This window comes from Dipodomys ordii, unplaced genomic scaffold (assembly GCF_000151885.1).
Source record: "Dipodomys ordii isolate 6190 unplaced genomic scaffold, Dord_2.0 Scaffold55, whole genome shotgun sequence".
NCBI lineage: Eukaryota > Metazoa > Chordata > Mammalia > Rodentia > Heteromyidae > Dipodomys > Dipodomys ordii.
The window spans coordinates 7,266,410-7,294,189 of record NW_012267271.1 but is presented as its reverse complement, the minus strand read 5'-3'; the positions used below and the strand labels follow the sequence as shown (position 1 = coordinate 7,294,189).

General features: G+C 47.0%; 1 protein-coding gene across 2 annotated transcripts in view; it reads left to right on the top strand.

Annotated features, from left to right (window-relative positions):
• Positions 1 to 221: 221 nt before the first annotated feature.
• Med27 (mediator complex subunit 27) overlaps positions 222 to 27,780 on the top strand; it is a 177,803-nt gene continuing 150,244 nt past the window's right edge. The window contains exons 1-2 of one of the 2 annotated variants that reach the window (XM_013021240.1): positions 222 to 451; positions 3,254 to 3,398. In XM_013021240.1, the coding sequence (XP_012876694.1) occupies positions 249 to 451; positions 3,254 to 3,398 (348 nt within the window). In that variant the 5' untranslated portion in view covers positions 222 to 248. Of the gene's footprint in view, positions 452 to 700; positions 755 to 3,253; positions 3,399 to 27,780 lie in introns of those variants that run through there. The other variant, XM_013021241.1, reaches the window with a different exon arrangement.

Below are 27,780 nucleotides of genomic sequence, written 5' to 3'. Positions count from 1 at the left end.
TACTCTGAGCAGTTCTTTTTCCATGCAACCCCAACAGGAACTGGTTATTTCTTTTTTGGTCATCACAAAACAAATAGAGATTGCTGCCCGACTTGCCCAGATAAAGAAAGTGCTTTCCCAATACTCAGAGCGCAAACGCTCGCTCCAAAACTACATTTCCCAGAGGCCCCTAGGAACTACGTCATTAAAGAGCGCGGCGCGCCTCTCGGGAGAGCGGCTGGGGAGAGCCGGCAGTTGGCGGCAGCAATATGGCGGACGTACTGAGTGTCGGCGTGAACCTGGAGGCCTTTGCCCAGGCTATCAATGCTATCCAGGCGTTGCGTTCCAGCGTGAGCAGAGTGTTCGACTGCCTGAAGGACGGCATGAGGAACAAGGAGACTCTGGAGGGCCGGGAGAAGGCCTTCATTGCGCAATTCCAGGACAACCTGCATTCGGTCAACCGGGACCTCAAGTAGGTACCGGCTAAAGGGGCCGGGTTCGAGGACCTGCCTGTCGCTCCTTGCCTCGAACCGGGCCAGGCCTCCCGGCCAGGGGCTGGTCTCCATCTTCCCTCGTCCCCCACCGGCTTTCCGCCTCTCCAGGGTCCCATGGCCTCCTCGGGAGCACGCATCCCCGTCCCCGCCTTCTCCCCTCGGTTTCCCGGCCTCGTTCCGTCTGGCCTTCACCGCCCTCGGGCCTCGTCCTCGCTGGCCTTCGCCATTCTTGGCGAGGAGGCCGGCCCCTCCCACGACGTCGTCGCCTTGGAGCTTAGCAGGTCTGTCACCTGTAGGCCCTCTGTGCCCCGCCGCGTCTGCTCAGACCACCTTCTGCCCTAGTGGGAGAGGCCAGCCGCCGCCCCCACCCTGGAATTCATCTGCGCTCCCTCACCTCCCTCCCAGACACAACCAAATAGGTCCGGATTTTCCCTTGTCTCCCATCCCCTTCAAAGTTACCTGCTCAGAACTATCATTTCGCTCAGTTTTTCCTCACTGGAGACCCAATTGCTAAGTTGTTAACTAGTCTCACAACTTAGGCCCATCTCCACCCTCAACCCCAACAATTCTTTTTTTTTTTTGGTCAGCCATGGATCTTGAACTCGGCCTGAGCGCTGTCCCTCAGCTCTTTAGCTCAAGGCCAGTGCTCTACCGCTGAATCAGAGCACTACTTCCGGTTTTCTGGTGGTTTGTTGGAGATAAAAGTCGGTGGTTTGTTGGAGATAAAAGTCTCATGGACTTTCCTACCCGGACTGGCTTTGAGCTGCGATCCTCGCCTCCGGCATAGCTAGGATTATAGGTGTGAGCCTTTGGCACCTGGCTCCCAACAATTCTTAATTTGTAGTCCTTTAGGATTAAAGATTGTATATTTCCTTCTTTCTTACAAGTCATCTTCTTTTACTTGGTAAGTATTGTAAACATTAAATGAGCCTGGTGTCAGTGGCTCACACCTGTAATCCTAGCTACTTAGGAGGCTGAGATCTGAGGATTGCAGTTTAAAGCCAGACAGTTCAGGAATGCCTATGAGACTTTACCTCCAGTAACCACCAAAAGCCAGAATTGGAGCTGTAGCTCAAGTGATAGAGCATTAGCCTCATTGAGCATGAAAGCTCAGGGACAGCACCCAGGCTCTGGGTTCAAGCCCAGGACCAGCACCAAAAAAAAAAAAAAAAAAAAAGGATTAAATGAGAGGACGGTTGTTGAATGCCTAGCACATAGTAGGCGCTTTGTGATTTCATGGTCCTGAACTTGACCTGCTCTTCCTTAAGACAGTCAGGCCTCTCCAGGAAGGTTAGAATGCCAAGATTTTTTTTTTTTTTAAATCATCTCAGAAGTGGCCTTGGTAGCTTGTCATTCTCTGATGGACTGGTTGGATCCCTGCCTCCTCTTAGCAGTGCTGAGGTTTGAACCCAGGGCCTTGGACATGCCAAGCAAGTGCTCCACTGCTGAGCTATATTTCAGCTTTATTTTTCTTAATTAAAAAAAAAAAATCTTGGTCTTCTTAGTAACCAGGTAATGAGAGGAGTAACCAGAGGAGTTAGGATGGAGGAGATCATAGCCAAATGATGGATTTCCCCTCCCCCTCTAGCTGCTGAGACTCCCACACCTCTTCTCAATTCTTACATCTTTTGATGCTTTTGGGTGAGTGCCCAGAGACAGGCAGCAGTCACCTGGTTGAGGGGATGCACGGGTGGTCGTTCCTTTTCCATTTTCTCTCTTATTTCTCTTCCTAATGTTCAAGCTGTTGAAACCCTTCACACTTTACAAACTCAGTGTGTCAATATGATTGCTTTGGCTTTCTGTTTTTTGTGCTACTACTAGGTCTTGAACTTAGGGCCTGGTTGCTGTCTTTTAGCTTTTTTGCTCAAAGCTGGCAGTCTTATCACGATGAGCCATAGTTCTATTTCTGGCTTAAAAATTTTTTTTATTGGTGAATTGGAGGTAAGCCTCTCACAGTCTTTCCTTCCAGGCTTGCTTTGTACCGAGATCCTTAGATCTCAGCCTTCTGAGTAGCTAGGATTACAGCATGAGCCACTGGCTCTCAGCACTCTTTGGCTCCTTAAATCTTTGAACAGTAGTGCCAGGGAGAAGGTGGCTGAAGATTCTGGAATGAATGTAGCATGAGAAGCTGTTCGCAGTCTTGTGCTGGCAGTTGGGGGACTGGCCCCTCAGCATACACTCCCGGAATGTGCTTTTGCTGTTGGCTCACTTTCCTTAGCTTCTCCAGAGTTTTCCTGCTAGACTGAAGCCTGTTTGTTTGACACAGCCCCCTCGGTGGTGTCTTCCCATTCCATTTGTTTATTTTATCTCTTCTTTGTTTTGCTAAGTTTTACCATCTGTGAAGCATCATGTACAAATCTAGCCCTATGTGAATGATAAATAATCATTTATTCAGGTACTTGCTGTTCTGCCAAATGTAGTGATCTGCACGTGGGTCTGAAAGCCCTTAGTGAGAGGCAGTGTTACACCATATTGCAAAAATCCCAGAAAGTCTCCGCCCCCTACAGAGACTAATCCAAGTTGTTAAATCCTGGTTTTAGGAGCCTTACTGCTTCTGCACTCCTTTTCTCTCCTTCTGAACAGCATCAGGGATCAGGTTCTGTTCTAAAGAAAGATGATCTCCCAACCAGGGGTTTTCTTGGTTGTCTCTAATCTTTTTTACTTTCCAAAAAGTATTTTCTGTTTATGTGATATCTGATGGCATCTAGCCTTTGATTAATGTGGTTGGCTTTGCTAGAGTTTTAAGTTCACTGAAGTTTATTTGCCTTCTTTCTTTTCAGTGAGCTAGAACGTCTGAGCAACTTGGTCGGCAAGCCCTCTGAGAATCACCCCCTTCATAACAGCGGTCTGTTGAGCCTGGATCCTGTGCAGGACAAAACTCCACTCTATAGTCAACTCCTGCAGGCCTACAAATGGTCCAACAAGGTAAGGGAGCGGTCACATGGAGGTAAGAGGGCAGAGGCTCTTCCACATTTAGAAGATGAGGATAAGCATTTAGTTTTTAGTTTAGATTTGGCATGGGGTTATAGAGCTGTAAGTTCTAGAATTTCCCTTTATGTTATTTTTATAGTTCTTTAAGTTCTTTGAGGATTAGTAATTATCCTCAGGTAATTACATTTAAAAAGAATTGTAAGCCGGGCTCTGGTGGGTCACACCTTTAATCCTTGGGCAAGAAAGTCCATGAGACCCATATGTCCAGTAAACTACCAAAAAAGCCAGAAGTAGAGCTGTGGCTCAAGTAGGAGAACACTAGATCAGGGACACTGCCCAGGCCCTGAGTTCAAACCCCAGAATTGGAAAAAAAAAATTCTAAGTCAGGGTTTATTGCACTTGAAACTGATCTAGGTGGGGTGCAAGGAGCAGTCTGTTGTGGTATGTGCACTTTTGCCAGGGCAAAGTGACCTCATCGGACTCAGAGCAGTTCATGATGCCTAGGAGGTTAAAAGCTGGTAGTCTGAGTGTTCAGCCATTCACATTGTTTGTTCTTGTATTGTCTCTTCCCTGCTATTGGTGGAAGTGTCACTATGGTGCTTTCTGTTAGATTAGTCCTTATTGCTTTGTACCTATTAGGCAGGGGCTGTACTGAGGAACTACAGGCCCAGCAAGGAGAGTGCTCTCAATGTGCTCTATAGAATTTGACATTCATGGCTTCCGCCAGTAGGCAGGCCTGTGGCATAGACCTTAACACAGTGATGAAAGGAAACTAAATGGTAGTTACAAGAAACAGGAACATTTAGACTCAAGCCTTTCGTTTGTCTGCTATGTGTTCTGTGCTGTATATATTCATTTTCTTTTCTTTCTTTTTTTGTCGTGGGGCTTGAACTCAGGGTCTGAGAACTGTCCCTGAGCTTCTTTCTGTTCAAGGCTAGCACTCTACCAGCCCCAGCACCGCTTCCAACTTTTCCTGTTTATGTGGTGCTGAAAAATTGAACCCAGGGCTTTGTGAGTGCTAGGCAAGCACTCTACCACTAAGCCACATTCCCAGCCCACATTTTTTTTATTTTTGTATTTTATTTTTTGCTTAATCTAGACCAAACTGAGTTTCTGTAACCAGTAGCCCAGAAATTGGGGGAAAGGCCTTACAGGCTAAATGTATGAAAGCAAGGTTTAAGTTCTTTCTTTCAGACCCAGTGACAAATCTCCATCTTCTCTGAGTCTCAGATTCAGCTCTGAGACTCTACTTCAACTCCAAGCCTGATAAAATACCCCCCACAGAGAAAGTCAAAGAAAAAATTCTGCATACCAGAAATATGGTCAAGGCTCATTCAGCATCTAAGACCTAAGGGGTAAAGGAGCAGAGACAAGAGGATGGCTGGAGGCAGCAGAATAGAAGACAGTCAGTAACAGCAAGAACAGTATCTCTAGGGAAGTAGCAGCGTCCACTGGTAAATGCTTTCAAAAGTGTGTCTAAAGTATGTTCTAGTTCCCTTCAGTATGAAAATACAGAACCATTATAGGCTCATGCCTGTAATCCTAGCTACTCAGGAGGCAGGCAGCCTCAGCCCAGGCAGGAGAATCCATGAGACTCTTATCTCCAATAAACCACCAGAAAACTGAAGTGGAGCTGTGGCTCAAAGTGGTAGAGCACAAGTCTTGAATGAAAAAGCTCAAGAAAAGTGCCTAAGCTGGCAAAAAATGCTAAAGGCTGGGTGTTGGGGTTAAGGAATTTGAACTCAGGACCTCTTGCTGCTGGACTTGCTCAGCTTGTTTTGCTGGTGCTCTTCTGCTTCAGCTATGCCTTTAGTCTGGTCTTTTCTAGTCACTTTGGAATGGAGTCCTGCAAACTTTTCTGCCCAGCCTTGCTTTAACCATCCTCCTCCAGATCTTAGCCTCCTGAGTAGCTGCAATTATAGATGTGAGCCACAGACACTTGTCTCACTTTCTTTTTCTTTTTCTTTAGTGTTTAGACAAGGAAATCATGTGCTTGTCACATGGATAAAATTGTTCTTGAAACAAACTACAGTTACAAGTGACGGCTTTTCAGGTGGGAAGATTCAGGCTGATTTCAGAACCATGAGTGAAGAGGACTCTTAAGGGAAGTGTGTGGTCTGACAGTGGAGTGAATGACATTTGAATGGAACTAATTTAATTGCTCACTGAATTTAATTGTTCAGCTATTAAAGTAGAAGGCCTAGGCTCCAAGATAGGAAAGAAATTGTATTAAGGAAAAGAACTGGTATGTGTATGAAACTTGTTTTTGCCTTGGAGATGCTACAGCTTGAAGATATGTGCCAGAAATCGATCACTGATTATAAATCCCATAAGCCAGAGTGAGGAGATGGCAGGTTTTAGGCATCACTGTGTTCTCCGACCGATAGCAGAAGAGACTCAACCTCCTGTGTTAGAGCCAAACAAACAGGCCCAGGGAACTGAGCTCTTCGTTCGTATCTTTTCAGTTCTAAAGCCAGGAAGCCACTGCCAGTTACATAGAGAGGAATGTAGGGAAAGTATGTTTGTATTTTTTGTTACAGTGGGTAATGTCCTGTGTGACTCTTGTTTTTACCTTACCTTACTGTGGGAAGGATTTAAGGTCGATTATAATGATTCTTAAAATCCAGAGAGGAAAGAAGAAAATCAGGGTTAGGATGTAGGTACCAGTATCTCACACTTGTAACCCTAGCTACTCAGGGGCTGAGATCTGAGGATTGTAGTTTGAAGCCAGCCCAGGCAGAAAAGTGTATTATTTCCAATTTTAAAAAGCTAAGCTAAGCATAGCAAAAATCAAAACAAAAGCACACACACAAAAAACAAAAAACACAAAAGCAAAAAACAAAAACCTAAGCAAGAACATAAGGCCTTGAGTTCAAACACTAGCACCAGCTCACAAAAAAGAGTGCCCTCTGCCAGGCGCCGGTGGCTCATGCCTGTAATCCTAGCTACTCAGGAGGCTGAGATCTGAGGATCGAGGTTCAAAGCCAGCCTGGGCAGAAAAGTCCATGAGACTCTTATCTCCAGTAAATCACTAGAAAACCGGAAGTGGCGCCGTGGCTCAAGCAGTAAAGCGCTCACCTTGAGCTGAAGAGCTCAGGGACAGAGTTCAAGCCCCACGACCAACCTAAAAAAAAAAGAGTGCCCTCTATATATTTCTTTAATAAAACTCAAGAGCAGCCTTGAGAAGTAATAAGCCAGTATTACAATTTCCAGCTGGCAGTATGGACAAAGCAAGCCATTAATTGTGCCCGTTTACTTCTCCTGCAAATGAAAAGAGCCTTTTAATTGTGGTGCTCTCACCATTCATCATTTCACCCTGAGAGTTTAAACCGGCAAGTGCATTAATATGTGAAGTGAAGTTTGAGGTAACTTGCCAATGTCAGCTTTCCACACTATTGGCTAAGAATGGAGAAGTCTGGGGAGGGCTTCACCACTGCCCATTATGTGTTGAACTTTCCATGCAATGTGCTGTTGGCCGTAGGAAAGTCTTGGACATGCTAATGACTAATTACTGTCTTGAGGGGATTTTTGCAATTTTTGTAAAGTCAGTTGGAATATTAATTACAATGGTAGTTGGTATAATTGGTAGAATTACACATTTGAAAATTAATCTAATTTAATGAAATGATGTCAAATTGCTGTGAGCAGCGCTTTTCCTGTGCTGATCCGGAGAAAGAATTGAGCTTTTAACTATTTTGCACCTATAGATAATTGTTCTGTGGAAGAATGGCAGGCCCTCTTGATGAGGGCAAAAATAATTGGCATCAATGCTGTCCTTCTGTGAAATATTGCAGACTTTGTCACTTGTCATGTTCTCACATGCTGTGAGCTAGACCGAATTCATCCTGAAGGTCCCTTTAGAAGGTTCCAGCGTTCTGTCACCAGGCTTTCATTTCCGCCTTTGACTCTCTTCATTTGTGGCAGAAGGCTACTTTGTGTGAAGTTATCCCTCAGTTCCCCTGGAGGACTGGTTCCTGGAGCCCCCAGTCCTGTAGGAATCCAAATGGTGCAGTATTTGCATGTACGCACATACTACCCCTCCCCGCCTTTCATTTTGAGATAGTGTCTCATTGTGTTGTCTAGGCTGGTCTCCAACTTGTGAGCCTCAGTGATCCTTCCACCTTAGTCTCCTATGTAGCTGAGGCTACAGGCATACTATTTTGCTCAGTTCTCCTCCTTTATACTTTTTAAGTCTCTAGATAACTTAACAATACCTAATACAATGAAAACACTATATAAGTAGTTTGTTGTACAAAATGTTATTTAGGGTACAAGGAAAAATCTGTGTTGAGTGTGTATACTCTCTTTCCAGGTAGTGTTGTTGAATTTGTGGATGTTCACACCGCAGATATGGAGGGCTGACTGGAGAAGCAGACTAGAATTTTTTTTTTTTGTCTATTGTGGTGCTTGAATTCTGGGCCTGGGCGCCATCCCTACTCTTCAGCTCAAGGCAAGCATTCTACCACTTGAGCTACAGTGCCACTTTGTTGGTTTTCTGGTGGTTAATTGGAGATAAGAATCTCATTGACTTTGCTTTGAACTGTGATTCTCAGATCTCAGCTTCCTGAGGAGCTAGGATTACAGGCGTGAGCCACCCGTGCCTGCCAAGGACTTTGTTTCCTTGGGGATGTTGGAGGAATCGCAGACTCCAGAGGGTCTTTCCATTGGAGTAGAGCAGATGTTGCTGTTTTTTTTTTTTTTAAGACATGTTTAGGACTGGAGGCATGGCTCAAGGGGTAGAGCACCAGCTGTGAGTAGAAAGGCTGAGGATGAGGCACTGAGCTCAAGCTCTTACTACTGGCAAAACAACCAAACCAAAGTTAAATTTTTTAAAAAGCAAGGTTTTATTCCAATAACACTTGAAGAGTGAAGACATTTTCTCGATTCTCATCTGGTTACTTCATGGCATTTGTCTGCCCTGTTCATCTTTGAAGGTGCCTGTTCTGCTTTGTGTCCTGGAGCTGAAAACTGCATCCTGGGCTCGAACTGCTTTCCAGCCCAGCCTTCCCTGTGGGGAAGCCCTAGAGGACAGGTCCCATGTCCACCTTGTCTTGGCTGGACATCCCCACACCCTGGGGGGCATCTGTAAGTAAAATTCACTGAATGAATAGAGGAGTAACTAAAAGCTTTTTGAGTTGAATTTTAATTCCCAGCCCCCTTCATGGTTTGCTTGCTTGTCTTTTTGATGAGGTCCAATGAGGGCATATCCATTTCCAGCCATCGCTGAGAAATGTAGGTGTGCTCCTTGGAGATGAGAGGGAGAGTTCTGCAGTCTTGCCTGTGTTGGCGGCCAGGGCTGGATTCCCAAGGGTAATTAGGAAGGACAGAGTGAGGTCAGTTGCTGAACTGACGATAACGAAGCTCTGTGAGGGCCGAGGAGAGAAGATTGCATCCGTGTTGTTGGTCACCCAGTATGCCCTTGTGAGGGAGCAGGGTGGGACTTTGGAAGTCTCTTCGAGTTGACCAAGTTGCACTCATTTGAACTCTGCACCCAGGGTCAGGAGTTTTGTGGCTGCTGGCACTTGACAACGGTGGGGAAATGCTGGGAAGAGCAGAGTCACCTCTGCCAGCCTCCTGGGGATTTATCCCATTTGGTAAATTGTCAATCATTGCTATTCCTAGTCTCTCCCTTGCCACTGGCCCCTCCCAGTCTCCTTTGTGCAGTGCTGACAGGTGTACAGGGAACTCATGTTCTTTGAGAAGATGATAGGAAGGGAAGTCTCTTATTCATCCCGACTTTAGGATAGGGCACCGTCCTCCATTGTGCTTACCATTAGCAAAGCTCCTAGATGCCATTCCTGCCTGGTCCTTCTCCCAAGTCCAGTCTTCACAGCACCCCCACTCCGAGTGGACTAGCCAAGCTGAATGGGCTTGACTGTCATAGTGACTGCTCTGATAAGCAGTTGAACCTACATCGTCTTCTATCTCACCCCCAAACCCCGGTGTCATGAGAACCATTGAGTAGAAAAGAAAGGGTCACAACACAACCAGCCAGCAAACACTTAAATGAAACCAGTCTCATGGACTCGATTCAGAATGTAAAGGCTGAGATGTGAATTCTAGAATCTGGAGTTCTCATCTAGCTCTGCCCTTACTATCTTGGCCAAGTGACAAAATTCTGAGCCTGCATTGTTTCCTCATCTGTAAAATGAAGTCAATGGTACTAGTATCTGTGTCATGGGTTGTAGGTGCACATGTAAAATGTCTGAGGGGGGCTGGCGGTACAGGTCAGCAGCCGAGCATCTGCTAAGGGTATACAAAGCCCTGGGGTCCATCTTCACCACTGAGGAAGAAGTCCTTAGGCTAACTGACACCTAGTACGTGCTCAGTAATGTTGATTGTGATTATCACACACTTATGTACACTCCATTCTGGAGCAGCAGTATCACACAGTGGTGAAGAGTATAGGCTCTGGCCAGGTTCCAGTGGCTCAGCTTGTGTCCTAGCTGCTCAGGAAGCTTAGACCCAGAGGATTATGGTTTGAAGCCATCTTGGGCAGAAATGTCTGTGAAACTCAATCTTCAATGAAAAATCCTGGATTGGCCAGGCACCGGCTCACACCTGTAATCCTAGCTACTCAGGAAGCTGAGATCTGAGGATTGTGGTTCAAAGTCACTGGGTAGGAAAGTCTGTGAGACTCTTATCTCCAGTTAACCACCAGAAAACTGGAAGTGGCGCTGTGGCTCAAGTGGTAGAGTACTAGCCTTGAGCTGAAGAGCTCAGAGACAAAGCCCAAGCACCGAGTTCAAGCCCCACGACTGATTAAAAAACATTCTGGATTGGAGGCATAACTCAAGTGGTAGAGCATCTCTTAGCTAGACAAGTGAACAAGCTGAGTGAATAAGCTGAACAAGAGAACTCAAGACCCTGAGCCATGGTACAAGGCTTCTACACACAAGAGTGTGTAAGTTCCAGAGCCAGGCCACCTTGGTTCATATCCCAGCTCTGCTGTGTCTCCGGTTCTGTTCTCTGGGCAGAAAGGTGCTCGGAGGACAGAGTGAAGTAACAAGCAAAAGACATACCTGGCACCCTGTGGGGTCTGGCACGTTACCTCATACAACAGCGATGAGTACAGACTCTGGGGGATCTGGGGTGGGTCTTCCCGTGACCTCCACTCCATCTCCAGACCTGCCTTCCTTGCCTTTGCTGTTTTCTTCAATTTCCTCAGATGAGATCCCTGAAGATGTACCTTGTGTACATCAGTGTACTCGTCCCCCTGGGAAGCCTGAACACGGGTGGTAACACATCACATGTTAGTATGAATCAGTTTGCCTGTTGGTGGAGGTGAGGAGTTGGAAATTTGATGGAAGGGTTGGAAATTGATGAACAGTAAAGGCAGGGGAGGATTCAGGGGAGAAACTGCAGGAAGGGATGAGCAGGCATGCAGAAAAGGATGTAGGAAGGGTCCACCATTCTGCCTGAGATGGACCACGGGTCCACACTGAGGAAGACAGAGTTTTCTTCCAAGACTTGGAGTGCTCATCGCTTCTCTGACCTAATGAGAAAGTGTTATGGGCCCGTCTGGGACTCTCAGCATTGTTTCTTTAGAAAAAGGTTTGCACGCAGAGGCCGGTTTGGAATCATAGAGGCCTGTGGGTGATGTCGGGTTTGCTGGTCGGGCTCCTGCTCCCATCAGGGCTGTGCAGGTGGACCCTCCTGGGCTTGAGTCCCTGCTCCTCTGCCAGCTGGATGACTTGGGTAGGTTATAGCACCCGCCTCCCTGACAGCCATGGTGGTTAATGGCTCCCGGCTGGCAGGTTGCCATGAGGGTAGGTCCCCATGTGTGGTGACTGTGTACTAGGTCTTAGTTCTTCTGTGTATTTAGTACTCAGTGCAGCTTTCCTCAGGTGCCTGCCTGTAGCCCTCCAGACAGTGGTATTTAGTCTTGGCTGCCCACTGCCTCACTGCCCATTGCCTCTTGCCAGTGGCTGTCCTCTGGGTTCCAGTGTCTGTGGGGTGGGGACAGATGGAAGGGTTGGTCGGGGCGACCCCTCCAGGCCCTTCTCTCATGTGGAAGGCCTTTCTTTGTGCCTACCTGGGGTCGAGAGGCTCTTTGTGTGTCTCTTCTTGTAGCATCTCAAATGTCTGAGCTGTCCCTGGTGCTCTAGAGCCTTAAGCCCCAGCAGCACAGACAGCAGCCTGGAGCCTGAGTGGAAAATTACCTTGCAAAGGTTCTTCGGACAGCACCGGCTCTGCCAGTGCCCCAGCCTATATGCTACTGAACGCCAAGTGATTTACTTGGTTTCTACCCTGAGGCTTTAGGCCAGTCCAGTCAGGATGTTCTGCTTATTAGTTGTGGTTTGTGAGCATTGTCACTTTGTTGTTGCTCTAATCAAGTTTATGACCACTCCTTTCTCTGAGAGGGAACAGCAGCTTTGTTGGCAAGCTAAGCCAAGCCTGGCCTGGCCTGGGCTGGCTGTAGCAAGGCTGCTGGCCCCGGCAGGAGTCCCCCCAGGCTGGGCAGCTCATCTCAAGTCCTCCTTTGGCTGTCTTCTGTTAGGCTTCTCTAGACCAATGAGGTTTGGGGTAGATTGCAAGAAATGTACTTTCTCTTTTCTCCCAGGAGTGTTGAGTAGAAGGGAAGTGTTCCCAAGTAATTTTCCTCATGAGAGTTTGCACAAGGGTGGTAGGAGGAAGTATGTCCATTGTGCACAGCAGGAAGAACTGCAGCCATACCCCATTTGCTTGTCTTCTTTGTGGTGATTGGCTGGGAAAAGAGCATTTAGATTAGTGCTTCTCTCCATTGCTCAGCCTTGTCTGGACCATTGCATACAGCCATGCAGGATGACCCCTGCCTGCCACTAATCTAGATCTCAGAATGAAGACTTGTCACCATGAGGGTCATAACCTTTTTGCTCTGGGCCTTTGCACACGTCCTTCCATCTCCTTCCTTCATGGAAAACCACCTGGTTCTCTCCTGGGAAGCCTCTGGGAAGAATGAGATGTGTCCGAATGAAGTGTCCCCAGATTTTACCTCGATTGCTGCTCACCCCTCTCCACCCCCCCCCCCCCGCCTGCCTGCTGGCCCATCTTCCTCACAAGATTCAGCCTGGCCCTGTGCGAGGACTGAGACTTCAGACATGATCAGCACCTTGGTGCCCAGTGCACTAGATGATCAGTGGGCAGGATAGAATCTCAGGGGTGCTGCTAAGTTTCTAGTTCAGAGTAGACATGTAGCAGCCCTTAGTGAACAGTAATTATTGCGATGAGCTGTTTCTGTATGTGTGGTGACACAGTATTTGAACCAAGTCCAGTTGAAGCCCCCAATCCCTTCCTCTTTCTTTTTTCAATTGTTTGTGTTTTTGTTCTTCTGAGTCTGCTCCATTTTGCTTCACCTTGACCTTTGTCAGATTTCCTTGTGGTGCTCGTTAAGTGAGGAGAGCTAGGAGGGAGGGAGGCGTGGGTGTGGGTGCCAAGGAGTTTTACTCCCTGGCTTGTTCCCAGGGCTCCTCTGTGCTGGGGTCAGGGTTTCTACCTGCTCTAGGGAGGTGAAGCTGGGCATTTGATTTGCTCCCGTTCTCTGCACTGTCCTTGGGCTTTGGAGCCTACGCTCTTGTTCCCCTTGGTGTGGGTGTTTGTCTGCTGCAGCCATTTATTGGTTTTGGGAGGCACAGCTCCCAGGCTGCAGTTTCTGGGCTTGGTGAAGCTTGTTGCTGGGGCCAGTCCCCGCCAGCCAGGGCCTTGGCTCAGCTTCTGCTTTCCTTGCTGACTTGACAAGTGAATGGAACTCCCCAAGACCTTCTCTCGGCCCTGGGGACAGTTTGGTTGTCTATGTGTGTCTGCAACTTGTGTTGCTCCTTCTCATCCTGCTCTCTTGTAGCCAAGCCTATTTGGACCCTGTGAACAGGAATCTTCTTCAACCCCCTTGGTGGTCACCCTGCTTAGCTGTGCCCTGCTGCCTGCCAGCCAGCCCTCTGCCTGGGAGGCCCTGCACCTTCACGGGGCGTCCTCTTCTGCTTGCTCTGGTGAAAGAGCAAACAGAGCTGAGCTCCTCTTGTGAGTTTTGCTCCTCAGCTTCTGGTGATGCTCTGCCCATGTTGTGTGGTGTGCTGTCTAGCTGTGTCCCCTTTCTCCAGGGCTGGGACTGTGGGGTCATCTTCCCTTCCCTGGCATCTGCTACATGCTAGGCACAGGAACTGAGCATGACCCCATCCTATTTCCAGACCAACTCAGGGATTGTACCTCACTGGCCAGATAGTGATCACACCTTACTCTCTGGAGAGTGACTGCCTGTGGCCACACCACTAGCCCTTTTAGTGAGACTGGTGGTATCTTGGCAGCTGGAAACAAGGATGCTAACTGATGTCCAGAAAAGCAGAGGTTTCTTCTGTTGAAACTTCAAGCCCAGGTTGAGGCCTGTTAAAATCCTACCCTTTCCCCTGGGCGAGCCCCTGTCAGTCGGCCAGAGCAGTGATCCGTGCACACACAGAGCAAGGAGAATCCTCGGGGACAGGTGGATCCACATCAGCCACCACATGGGCCCAGCTTAGACTTGGACGTGGCGCGGGGGAACTGCCCTGACCTTCATGAGCAAAGCAGCCATATTCCTCAGCTCTGGAGAGGGGGGTGCCCTTGCTTGCTTAAGGCAGGTGTCTTAGCAAGTAACTAGCATCTTTGCTGGGTATCTCATGAAAGAAAGAAACTGCTCAGAGGCTCCCATCTGCTCCTGGAGCAGGAGTAATGCATGCTGGGTCAGATAAGTATCACCTCCCTTTGCTTTTCCTTTCACTAGGAATCATACTTAGTGCTCTAATGGTGTCCTGAGCTATCAGTTGCTTCTTTTTTCCCCATCTGTGCATGCCTATGTGTTTTTAGGACTAGGAAATTACATTGTGCCATTTGTTAGTTTCAGTCATTGGGCGTCTCTGATCATTGGTCACTTGTCAAAAATGGCTAGCCCTCTGCACTGCAAGCTAAGCTGCCTCCTCACGCCTCTGTGTGTTAGAATTGGAAGGGCGTGAGTGTGCACGCTTTGTGTTTATGTGTTCCCACATGAGACGACGGTGGTACTGGTTATTAGATGCTCAGTTATAATCATTTCCAAACTGGTTTTGGGAGGCATAGACACACTCCGTGTGTCTGTATTAGCACTCTGTGCAGGTACCTACTGTGTGTAGGAACTGTTCTAGATGCAGTTAATGAAGCCAGCGAGTACCCCCTTTCCTGGGCCTCACTTTTCTAACTTAGTCAAGAGTACTGTGCCCATGTACCTGGTTTTAATACTTCCTGGCCTTCAATGCCTCATCTTACTATTCCTTGGACTCTCAGAGGGCTGGCGAGTAACTGGCAATGGTGTCCTGTTGTCTGGGTATGCCAAAGACTGTCTTGTTTATCTGCATTTTAACTCCATCAATGCTTAATGCAAATGTACATATCTTGCTAGTGATATATGGTGTCCCACTTTAATTTGGGCCTGGCATGTCACTGCTGTACCAGCTGAATGCTGTAATTGTTTTATGGGGTTCTCACTGATTTCAAGAGAGTACATATAAATATATATTTTATATTTGGGTCCAGAGGGGAAAACTAATCACTGGATGAGCTTTAGGGTACTGACTTTCATGGTGCTAGCACCCCAGACCCTACTTGCTTGGTCTGTTTCTGCTGCAGGAGAACATGGTGCATCTTTTTTGTGGTATAGATTAATGACACCAACTTCGTATTTGTTACTCTTTTTCTAGTGGCCACTGCTTATCCCTGGGGTGTATTCCCTGGTTCCTGGAACCCTCTAATTAGCTGTTTTTTTTTTTTTTTTCCCTGTGTTAACTTACCTTTACTTTGTACTGTGGCCCAAGCTTTTGTGGTGCAGCAGCAAAGCTAGCATGGGGTTCTTGCTCCTCTCTGGTTTCATGGGTAGAATTTTTTTCTTACTCTAGACTTTAGTAACTGCTGCATGAAATTTTTTTTTTCTTATTAGCCCAAGAGTGTTTCTCCTTTTATAGCTCATATCCAAATTGCCAGCATCCCAACTTTGGTGTGTTGATTTATTTTTACATAAAATAAGGGTGGCTTAAACTTAAGCATGGAGATATTGTGATGGTTGATTGAACTGATGCCCAGGACAAGTATTGTGTCTGTCTCATGGGAGGGGAGCATATGCAGTGTGGGTAATCAGATGGAGGGATCGTTAACATCCTGGGTAGGGTGGAGTGGGATGGCTGGGATTTTTTTTTGTTGTTGTTGGTCATGGGGCATGAACTCTGGGCCTGAGCACTGTCCCTCAGCTCTTCAGCTCAAGGCTAGTGCTCTACCACTTGAGCCACAGCGCCACTTCTGGTTTTCTAGTGATTTATTGGAGATAAGAGTCTCATGGACTTTCCTGCCAAGGGTGGCTTTGAACTGCGATCCTCAGATCTCAGCCTCCTGAGTAGCTAGGATTACAGGCATGAGCTACCGGCGCCCGGCGGCAGGGATTTTATCATGCTGTTCAATCAGCATCTGATTTCAGCTTGTTTATTTCTGGAACTTTCTATGTAATACTTAGTATTGCTGTAGACTGGAAAGTGAAATCACGGATAAAACAGTGGCTACATTTCCAGTAGAGACTGCCTGTTTGTGTGAGTGTCTTATGCACCTTGCGTGGAGCTGAGTTGAGGTCTGGCTGCCTGCCAGTTATCCAGCCATGGTTATATGTGTCTGCCTTACCATGTAACACCACACTGTATGTTTCCCTAGACTGAATGCATTCATTTTAGTATACCATCATGGTGTGTGAGGTAAGAGAATGACCTAAATTCAAGATAGAATGCTTGACTCTTTTATGAATAGTGGTGACATGACCATTGGAGAGTGTTCGGTAGTGACAGTGGAAGTGCATCTTCTCTTTCCCAGTGGCCGGTGCCCTCACCTGCATGTGGTAGGCCCTCGGTAAGGCTTTACTCGCTTGTCCTTGCCCCATGTTCCCAACCTGTGCCTCTTCCCGCAGACACTTGATCCGTCCAGTGGAGACATCCTGCTTCACCAGGTTACCTGAAGCTTGAATGGATAGCAAAAATGCCGGCTCTAATTGCCTCTAAAATGTTTTTCAAAACCCCCAGCATCGGATTACAGAGGCCATCACTCACTCCCCGTTCCCTTGTTCTCCCCAGTCTCAAGCAGAGCAGCCCATGTTGATCTTAATTGCTTGGATGCGCTCAAACCCTGGGATCTTAATGCATTCTCGCAGTAGCTCAGACAGCGCAGCCACGTTATCCCGCTGGCAGTTTGTTGCAATCCTCAGCCAAAACAGTGTACTTGGGGACTTGAGCTTATAAAGCCGGAACATAGCAATTTCCTAGCAAGATGTCTTGTGGGGAATGTCACTTTTCCTGTTCAGACTTCTTCCCAAAGCGTTGTCTTCTCAGTCACAGAGTGATGGGTATATCTTGCTTTCGAGGAAAGTTTTCAAAGCTCTTGGTTGGCTGATGTGAATGCCTGGGCAAGTTGCTTTGGTCCCAGAGGAACCTTAACCCTGCCTGCAGCCTGGTGTGGTCAGAAAGGCACTTCCGGTGACAGCAGGCCTCTTCTCCAGCCCCTCCCTCAGAATACAAATTGTGTTTGTCACTCCATGAGCGAGCTACCTCCTCTGGCCGGCCTGGGTGGATTCCCTGTCTTACCTGCTTGGTTCTTTTGTCCATACAGCCTCAGACTGACCTTTTAAAACATAAGTTCGATCATGAAACTCCTGCCAAAATGTGTTCAGGACTCTTTCTCATACTCGGTGTTAGGACCAACTCCATGGGCTGTGCCTGAGTGCCCACCCTGGCACCTGATCACCTTGACATGTCTTATGAGCCCTGTGCCTCTTGCCCCTACCAAAGGTGCTGTCCTGCCTCAGTGGGCCTCACCTCCCTTTTGTGTGGCCGATGATTCCTCACTTCATATGTTGGCTTATGGTCACACACTTGGGGAAGTCTTCTTGAACTCTCCCAAGCCCAGGTGCAGTAGCCTTTCTGTGTGCTTCTGTCAGTCTCCCCTTTTTCCCCTCCCTTCCCTTTCCTCCTCCTCCCCCCTACCCATCTCCTGTTGCCTGCATCTTGGCATGAGTCACACTGAAGCCTAAGTGCAGATTGCCTGAACCCAGGACATGCCAGCCTCTCCATCATTGCATTTCCAGGGGCTAGCATGGTTCGCCAGAAGAAAGCAGCCAACAAAGTGCTTTCAGTGCCTTGAAATACTGGCTCCAAGTCCGTATTGCTATGGAAATCAGTGTGTTGTTTTGAGAAGTGGAGGTAGAGAGCAGCGGTAGGGTTGCCACAGGTGGGGAGGAGTTGGCCCCTCACTCAGTGCGTGCACAGCTGCAGGGAGAGCTGCTTTTCCGTTAGGCATTCTGCTCGGGGTTTAGCTTGATCAATACATATTAAGATTTTTTTTAAACTAGTTTGGGGATTCAAAAAGAAGGCAAGTTATCTTGATTATCTTGAGCAAGGATGCAGTGGAAGTTATACTTACGGCACGGTGCAGTTTCTAAAGTATGGAGTGCTGCCATCACCCAGCCCGGGGACAGGTGATGTCATGTGCAGGTAAGTCAGGGGCTTGGGCTGCTGGTCTGTGCTTTGGTTCAAATTCTTTCCTTTACTGGCTTGTGACCTCAGACAACATCTGCTTCAGGGTTGTCGTGTGCATCAAGACCTTAGGAACACATTCCCCAGTGATTAACATGTTAGACTGTATAGAAATTCACTGGAGAAGTTGGACACCACAGGCTGAAAGCTGGAGGATTAAAGTTTGAAGCCCGCCCAGCCAGAAAAGTCTGTAAGACTCCATCTCCAATTAACCAGCAAAATGGTGGACCAGGTGTGTGGCCCAAGTGGTAGTAGCTTGCCAGTCCTGAACAAGAAAGAAGAGCCTGAAGTTCTGAGTTTAAGCCCTGGTACTGGCACACTCACCAAAAAGTTTATTATAGAATATATAAGCCAAAACAATGTAGTTTTTAAAGTATGCCAAATCATTTTCATGTGCAAACTTCTAGTAGCTCAAGTATAAAAGGAAAAGTTTTGGGGGCTGGGAAGGTGGCTCAGTGGTAGAGTGCTTGCCTTGCATGCCTGAGGCCCTGGGTTCGATTTCTCAGTGCTACATAAGCAAAAAGAAAACAAGCCAGAAGTGGCGCTGTGGCTCAGGTGGTAGAGCGCTAGCCTTGAGCTGAAGATCTGAGGGACAGTGCCCAGGCCCAGAGTTCAGGCCCCACGACTGGACCCCCCCCCAAAAAAAAAAAAAGTAAAATAAAAATAAAATAAAAGGAAAAGTTTTACAAGCAAAATCCATAGGTGTCGACTGTGGTTATTTTTTATTTTTATTTTTACTTTTGTTAGTCATGGGGCTTGAACTCAGGGCTTAAGCACTGTCCCTGAGCTTTTGTGCTCAAGGCTAGTGCTCTGACACTTTGAACCACAGCTCCACTTCCAATTTTCTGGTAGTTGATTGGAGATGAGTCTCATGGACTTTTCTGCCTGAACTGGTTTCGAACCATGAGCCTCAGATCTTAGCCTCCTGAGTAGCTAGGATTACAGGTGTGAGCCACCAGTTCTCAGTTGGCTATGGTTATTTTTATGCCACAGCATCACCTCTAGTTCTAACTGGGTCTGGTTGGAGACCCTGTCGTAGCCCTGGGCAGGACCTTCAGGAAGGGTGTGCCCTGGGTAAGGGGACTTAGCTCTGACTTGCTTTCCCCTTGAGCATGAGGTTCAGTTCTCATCCCTCAAGGCTTCACCCATCTCCCTCTGCCTGTGTTTCTAATGTCCTTAGCTTGGAGGAAATGGTTATCTTTGAAGAAAGCATCTTGTAGCCATCCATCCTTCCTTCCATTGGTGATTTGTGATTATTGGTGGGGTGGAGGGTAACACTTGTGGACATCTTCTGGGAAGATAAGGGGAATGTTGAATTTTGCAGTTGAGTGATGCAGAGTGGTTGATTGGTGGTGGGTGTAAACTTGGAAGGGGTGCCCCCGGAGCGAAGGTTCCATCAACTTGGGCTGTGCAGTGGTCCCTGTCACTGGACAGTGACAGTCACTGTGTGTGCTCGCTCACCAGCCAGCTGCGGTGTGGAAAGGCTTTAGGAGCCGGCCTGCCTCCACTTTGCTGCGTGATGGGTGGATCTGTGTGTGGGGTGTGTTGTGTGGACAGCTGTTCTTGTCAGCTCTTACTTATTCCTTTCACCCATGCCGCCCTTCCCCACCATGTGCTGGAGAGGCCCCGCCCCTTCCAGTGCCTGTGCCAGTGGTGCTGTGTTTATAGTGGGACAGAATTGTCATGGTCACTTTTGTGTTTCCTCCTGGCAGAGACCTGCTTACTCGTTCTGCCATGAACCTCTGCACTGGGCACATATTTATGATAATTCTTTTCACAAGAAATGGAAGGTAAATCTTTTTTTTTTTTTTCCAGCTTGATTGAAACAAACTTTCTTCCCTCTCCCTCGGCAGGGTAGCCACTAAATCAAATTCAGGCTCTGCCAGTCTGTTTCCTGTGTGACCTTGGGCAGGTCACTTGGCCTCTTTTGAGTGTCACTTTCCGTATCTTTAAATGATGTTGGAGAGGGGGCTGGGAAGGTGGCTCAGTGGTAGAGCACTTGCCTTGCATGCCTGAGGCTCTGGATTCGATTCCTCAGCACCACATAAGCAAAAAGAAAAAAGCCGGAAGTGGTGCTGTGGCTCAAGTGGTAGAGCGCTAGCTTTGAGCTGAAGAGCTGAGGGACAGTGCCCAGGCCCAGAGTTCAGGCCCCACCACCGGACCCCCCCCAAAAAAAAATGATGTTGGAGAGAGATGGTACCTTCCAGGGTTTTTGTGATGATGTGGCTGGACACCTGCCAGGTCTTGGGGCGTGGTAGTTAGGTGTGCTAGTGAGCACCCGTGCCCACCGTACTGGCCATGTCCAGAGCGGCTGCTCGTCCCCACAGGACCAGAAGCAGCAGTCTGGTGTGGAGACCTGTGTCCCCCGCAGCACCACTCAGCAGACAAGGCTCTCCAGCCGTGCTGGGCAAAGCACATTAATGACTGCTCTCCCAAGGATTTATTTCTAGTGGTGACGTGCAAATGGCTGGGTATTCAGGCTATAATGGATCTTGTGTTTAAGGCTTCCCTTGTTACTGCTCAGCTGAGCCCTCCCTGGACCTGCCCCACAGCTTGTTGCCTCTCTTCAGCCATCACCTGCCAGCTCCCATTTGGTGTCTGTGAGCCTTGGAGTGGTTGGCAGGTTTGCTGTAGGAGAAGGGCGGCACTGGAGCTTGCCAGCACAATTTGTACTTTGATTAATTTATTTAATCTAACTATCTTGTATCAACCTGTGAGGATAATTATGCACAAATTACTGTTTAAACTTGCAATGTTCCCCTTTTCATGGTTCCCTGGGCTGGTCTGCAGTTCTGCACCGCTGTCTTTCTCAGAGTTATTCTTTCCCTCTCACGGTCCCTGAGACACCAGAGCTCCAAAGTGAATGCAGGAGTTTGAGTTAAAAGCTTTTAAGAAAGGCAGAGCACTGGCGTGGCTTCTTAGCTGTCTGTCACGTCTCCTGGGTGGAGAACTGGCCTCTTTTATCTTTGCCTTGAGTTAAATTTCATTTTCTCTAAGCTGTGAGTGCCTGTAACTGCTGCTGCTGCCGCTGCCTCATTCTTTCCAGTCAAGTGGGATTTTCAGGATGGGGCTGGGATGGGCACCTGAGTTCTTGGAGATATGAGAAGGAGGTGTGTGGAATGGGCAGGGAGCAGACACACAGAATTGCTTCTATTTTATTGAACGTTAACATACTACAGATTGTCAGGCACCGTCCTGCTTGTACCCCTGGGAAACCGTCAAGGAAACAAGTGCACTGTCAAGGTAATTGTCCTACTAGGGTTGTAAGATGCATCATGACTTAAGGATTTAAGTAAGTAAAGTATGATATATTGATAATGAGGCTTGACTATAAAATCCTGAGCTTTTCAGACAGTTTCACTGAAGCTGTAAGATGTGAATTGCTTTTTTTTTTTTTTTTTTTGTCATCCAGTGACCTTCATATGGCCTTCCAAGTTACCAAAAAGTAGTTAGTGTACCTCATCCCTCTGTGAGTATGAAGAAGAGGGCTGAGAAAAAAAATTGGAGATCATGGGAGGCTCCTATTGTATCATTAAATTTATTTTGTTGGTTGTGGGGGTTTGAACTCAGGGCCTGGGTGCTGTACCTAAACTCTTTTTGCTCAAGGCTAGTACTCTACCACTTTGAGCCATGATGCCACTTGAGTGATTAATTGCAGATAAGAATCTCATGGGGACTTTTATGCTGGAGCTGGGTTCACACATGATCCTCAGATCTCAGCCCCCTGAGTAGCTAGGATTACAGGCATGAATCACTGGTGCCCAGCTTACCTCATGAATTTTTGATGTTGGCCTTTCAAATGACTATATTCAGTATATTTTTGCTTGTCTTTAACATGATGCTTTTACTTTTGAAATGATGACCAAGTCCCTATTTATTTATTTATTTTGCAGTACAAGGGTTTTAACTCAAGGCTTTGTGGCCTAGGTTGACACTTCTATCACTTGTGCCACATTTCCTGCCCTGCTTGTTGCTGGTTATTTTGGAGGTAGAATATAGCCTCCTGAATAGCTGAGATTATAGGAGTGAGCCACTGTCACCTAGTTTCATATAATTAATTCTTAACAGAAAAAAAAGGTGTCAGTGGCTCATACCTGTAATCCTAGCTACTTAGGAGGCTGAGATCTGAGGATTGTGGTTTGAAGTCAGCCTGGACAGGAGACAGTCCATGAGACTCTTGTCTCCAACTAATCGCCAGAAAACCATAAGCTATGGCTCAAAGTAGCACACTAACCTTGAGCACAGAAAGCTCTGGAACAGTGCCCAGGCTCCAAGTTCAAGCCCCATGACTGACAAAAAAAAGAATAGCATAATGTAACCAGGCATTAGTGGATCATGCCTGTAATCCTAGCTACTTGGGAGGTGGAAATCTGAGGATCCCAGTTTGGAAAAAAAAGAAAAATAGGATTTCCGTTGGGCAATTTTTTCCTTGGGGATAGAACATTCTGTAGTGTTTGTTGTACTTCATTTGAGTCACAGCCATGACATCATCAAGGAGGGGCTGAGAAAGTAGAGGGGAACATTCACAATTTGAGAGTTTCAAGGAATGACAAATTTAGGAAGTCTGTTTACTTTCATGAAAGATGCTTAGGGCACCTGCTAGAAATCCCTAGGTACAGTCATAATTTTCTAGTCACTAGCTTAGTGAGTATCTGGGAAATAGAAGTTTTGCCCACTCATGGGCTTATTTTTATGCCATCATGAGGCCCCCTGCAAGTTATTTCTGGCTATTTCAGATGGGAGGAAGCTGGCTAGAGATAGGAGACTATTTCAGTGCACACTGGGTGTGTCTGTGGTCTGTGCTGTCCAGCTGTGGGCCCTTCTTGAAGGTGCACTGAGCATTTTCACACGTGTGGGCCCCCACAGAAATAACTGCTCACCACACGTCACAGCCTAGACTCCTCATCCGTTCTTTTCTGCTCCCCCAGAGGCTTGCCAGTCAAGTCATGTGAACATTGTGGTCCTTGTTGTTTGCCAGATGAAGATGGGAAGAAGGCTCAGAGAAGTCAGTGAATTGCTTGAACCCAAAGAGCTCTCTGCTTTCTTCTCAGTACATTCCTTCCCTCTCCCAGAAGAGATTGAGGAGACCCTAATGAGCTCCAGTCCTTTTTTCCTGTTGAGAGAGTTGGCTGAGTATTACCTAGAGTCTAAGGCTGACTTTTGCCTTTGTCTAGGCTCTTTAGGATGTAAGGAAGACACTCACTTGAGTGCATGTTAGCAAATAGAACGTGTTTATTGGACCTTTTATGGAACCAAAGGGCAAACAATGTAGCCAGGGTTTCCAGGAGACTTGGCACTTGAGGGCCCTGCCACGATCCCTTGTCCTGCCTCCTCCTGCGTCTCCATTGGCTTTTCTGACTGCAGATGGTGTACTTGGTGGCACAAGGTGGCTTCCTGGGCTTTGCGTGTCACCAAGGTGAAGGTGAGCAGTATGGCCCAGTGTTTATCAAGAGGGACTCTGGAGCCAGCTGTGGGTTCTGGCCACTGCATGTGTGTGAGTTGGGGCGGCTCTTCTCAGCACATGCCAAGTTATCTGTGGCTTCCTCCACAGGCTCAAGGGGCCTCCTTAGGAGTTGGCATCTCCCCTCTCTGTGAAAGTCACAGATTGCTTTTTTTGAATGACTTCTAACTGCTTGGGAGTTGGTGGCCATCCTTATCTCATTGTTGGGATGGGAGATTGGTTACTGTTTAATTGTTCGCCAGCATCAACCTTACACATTTGAGGTCTGCTCTTTCATTTCCCTGTACCGACTGGGAATCTGTACAATGTAGAAAGATTCATCTTTTTGTTCCTACCTGAGCAGTCTCTCCTTTGCACTAAATAAGATGTGAAAAATGTCATATTTGTTCTTGTTAATGAGATTGCCATAACAAAGGCACAGAATAGACAGTATGCCACAGTTAGAATGGTGGGAATATGAGCAGATGTTTGTTTGTTATATTGTTGAGTAAAATTGCACATGCATGTGCACAGCAGTGTGGCACAGTGATTAAGCAATTGGACTCTGAAGCCAGGTTCAAACACTGCTTCTACATGCTCCTTCCTGGTGTTCTGGCCTAAATGACTTAGTCTCTGTGCGTTCTCATCTGAAACATGGGCCAAACTGTGGCAGTGCCTCCTTGGGTTGACCTAGAGAACTTGGACTGGTGTCAGTAGACAGCAGTACTTGTCATTACAATTGGATGGTGGTGAAGGTTTGAGGAAAATGAGGTATTTGCACTCTCTGTGGCTCTAACTGTCTTGGTTGCTCTGTTGGCTCCAGAGGGGTGGGTGGATGGTGGGAGCCTGCACCTCATTGGTATTAGTCCAAATGCTTTACCCTTCTAAGATTCTGTCTTGGAAGCAGCTTATCAGTGCTTGGAGTGAGTGTAAGGCATCTTAATAGCAGATTTCATTTGTGGTTTGGAGTATGAGTTGACCCACATCTAAATCCTTCTTGATCTAATCGTCTTTGCTATCCTGTTTGATCTTGTAAATATTAATTTAGTCTGTTTGTACATGTGGTTTTCAATGGTCCCAAGGTTAATTACTGTATTTTGTTTGTAAAGTGCTCACAGGAGGCTGGGCACATTGTGGAGGACTTACAGAAGCTCTTTTACCATTTAGGCCTGCAGACTGGCAGCACAACTTGGTGAGCATTGGTGTAAAAAGAATTTCTATTTCCTTAGAGACTTGGCTAACAAAATTCCTGCTTCAGATCCTCAGTCCTTCATTTTGTACCTTTTCCCATTGGTTGGCAGAAGCGAGGGATGCCTGCTCTTGGTTCTTGAGGCTGCCCGGGCAGAGTCATTTGGGACTCTACTCTGCATGGCAGTGTGCTCGAATCTCTCCTCACATTGCTTCCAAGACAGTGAGAGGAAGGCAGGTCTGTGTGGTACAGGGTGGAGGTAGAAGGACACGGGGAAGGTCACAGGAAGGGCTGTTTTATGGGAGACAGCACTGGTGTGCATACTCTAAACAGGACCAGGGAGGAATTGGCAGCCCAGAGCATATATGTGCCTCTGACAGGTAGTGCGGAGGATAAGGAAGAGGCGGGGAGAACATTCCAGGTGGAGAGGAAGGTTTGAGCAGAGCTTTAAAAACACCTAAGAAAATGCTAGATTCTCAAACTTCTCCATCTGAGAAATTAGACTCATATGCTACCTTTTTTTTTTTTTTTTTTAACATTGGTCCTGGGGCTTGGACTCAGAGCCGCGTGCTGTCTCTGAGGTTTTTTGCTCAAGGCTAGTGCTCTACCACTTAAGCCCCAATCCACTTTTGGTTTTCTGGTGGTTAATTAGAGATAAGAATCTCATGGACTTTCCTGCTCAGCCTTGCTTCAAACTGTGATCCTCAGATCTTGGCCTCTTGAGTAGCTAGGATTACAGGTATGAGCCCAAGTGCCCAGTGTCATGCTATATTTGCTATATTCTTGATGTTTTTTTTTTTGTCCCTCCCCTCCAATACTTCTATAGAATCTTTTTTCTTGTTGTTGTTGGTCATGTGGCCTGAACTCTGGGCCTTGGCGCTGTCCCTTAGCTCATCACTCAAGGTGAGTGCTCTACCACTTGAGCCACAGTGCCACTTCCGGTTTTTCAGTGGTTTTTATTGGAGATAAGAGTCTCATGGACTTTCCTGCTCGGGCTGGCTTTGAACCACAATCCTCAGATCTCAGCCTCCTGAGTAGCTAGGATTATAGACATGAGCCACCAGCTCCTGGCTTGTGAAACTCTTATCTCCAATAAACCATCAGAAAACCGGAAGTGGTGCTGTAGCTCAAGTGGTAGAGCGCTAGACTTGAGCTGAAGAGCTGAGGGACAGCGCTCAGGCCCAGAGTTCAAGCCCCGTGACCGACAAAAAAGAAAAAAAGAATAACGTTTTTGGATACATTTGCATATCAACAGATACTTTGCCATTTAGTCTGTCAGTTACATATTTTTTCCCTAATAGATGTTATAATAATGGTGAGCATTGGTGTAAAAAGAATTTCTATTTCCTTAGAGACTTGGCTAACAAAATTCCTGCTTCAGATCAGAATATGCCCCCCCCCAGATGTTCTCCCTACACCATGGTGGTACCACTCTCTTGCTTTGGTGACCTTGGGATTCAGCCATTGAGACTCACTTACTTGACCTTCAAAATCTAGGTACTTAGTAGAGGCAGAAGTGGGAGAACAGAACAGTAGGAAGGTAGAGAGTGTGGCCTGGAGTTAACAGCTGGATCTTGCTGTAGGCCTACCTCTTATTTCCTAGCTGTGTGACTTCAGGTGTGCTGATGTCTCTGTGCTTCCATTGTCTCTCGTAAGGTGAGGTTAGAAACACTGTCTCACATGCAGTGTGGCTGTGGGGATTGAGGCAATATTTCACTACTGGGTTCCACACATAGTACGTCTTCAATACATTTTCTTTTAAAGAAGTGAGCATTTCCCCCAGATGCTCTAATGCCTCTTTGTCTGGTGTATTAAATTCAGATCTGTGGTGCTCAACTTAAAGTAATAAGCACCTTCAGGGCAGGGGCGTGGCTCAAATGTAATCTATCAAGCACAGGGCCCTAATTCACACCCTGGTACCAAAAATGGAATGAGACCAGATCAAACCGTACCCCATCCAGTCCCTTTGCTGTCCTTACATGGTTCTCTGTGTAGAAGGTGTAAGGGGCACATGGGAGGGATAGAACAGACTGGTAATGGCAGCAGGCCTGGGAAGTGTAGAGGAGATCTTACTGTCTACACACTGGGCTGTGTGTAGAGTGATTCTTGTCTCCCTATAGGTGTATATTTACATCTTATCTTCAGAATGTGACTTTTATAGGACTTAGTAAGGCTTTATGCTGAGAGCCGTTGTATATTTCAAAATGTACATAGTGTATTACTACCACTGAGTGGAATCTTCTTTATTATTAAACCTTAAAGTAGGTTCTTTTTGCAGATTAGACGGCAGTGCTTTTCCCAGGTGTTCTGTTGTTGCTTCTGAAACTGAAGTGTGGATAAATAATGGACCTCTTTCCCAGGAAGCACAAAGAATAAGATTGTCTGAGGGCTGTCCTCTCAGGGCTGTGAGGCACGAGGTCTGGAGGGCTCTCCTCCATGTCCACCTCCATGTGGCCGGTCCATCTCTGCTTGGGAGGCTGTGTAGTAGCCAGCCCAAGTCACACAAGGCGGGGCTTGGGCTGTGTGGAATAAATTGGGAGGGCATCCGTGCCATTTTCTTCTGTGTAATTGATCACTAGATGCTCTAATTGTAATCAAAATGGCAAAGGAAAGGACCTTGCTTTGGCACCCTAGTCCTCTTCATTGGGATCTTCCTGGCCTTGGTGTGACATACTCATTTCCTGCCCAGTGGGGCTTTTGTTCTGTGTCTGCTTTGTCCAGTATGGCAGCCATTAGCTGAATGAACCTTAGATCACTAGGAATGTGGCCATAGAGGAAATAGTTTTTTTTAAAAAAAATTAATTTTAATTGTTCTAAATAGCCATATGTAGCAATGACCTGGGAAGCTGGAAAGAATTCCAGAATTATTAGATCTAGATTAGTACTAACCTTCCATTCCCTTATCATACATATATGCATGCCAGGCAAATGTCCCATGGTCCTCATATCTGGCTTCGATGGAAGCAGGGCATGAGATAGGCCTTAAGTGTTGGCTGTAGGAAATAGGATGAGAAAGGAAGCGTCTCGACCCCTCTGGCTAAGACAACCCTTTTCTCCCAAACATAGTTTTAGAACAAAGTACATTTGGCCTTTGAATTAATCCAGGGATCCATGTACTAGCTAGCTGTAATTCTTCCCTCTTCTTTCCTCTTCCAGACAGTTTACTAAAATGCAAATGAGCAGTAGAAATGTTATTAGGGATAA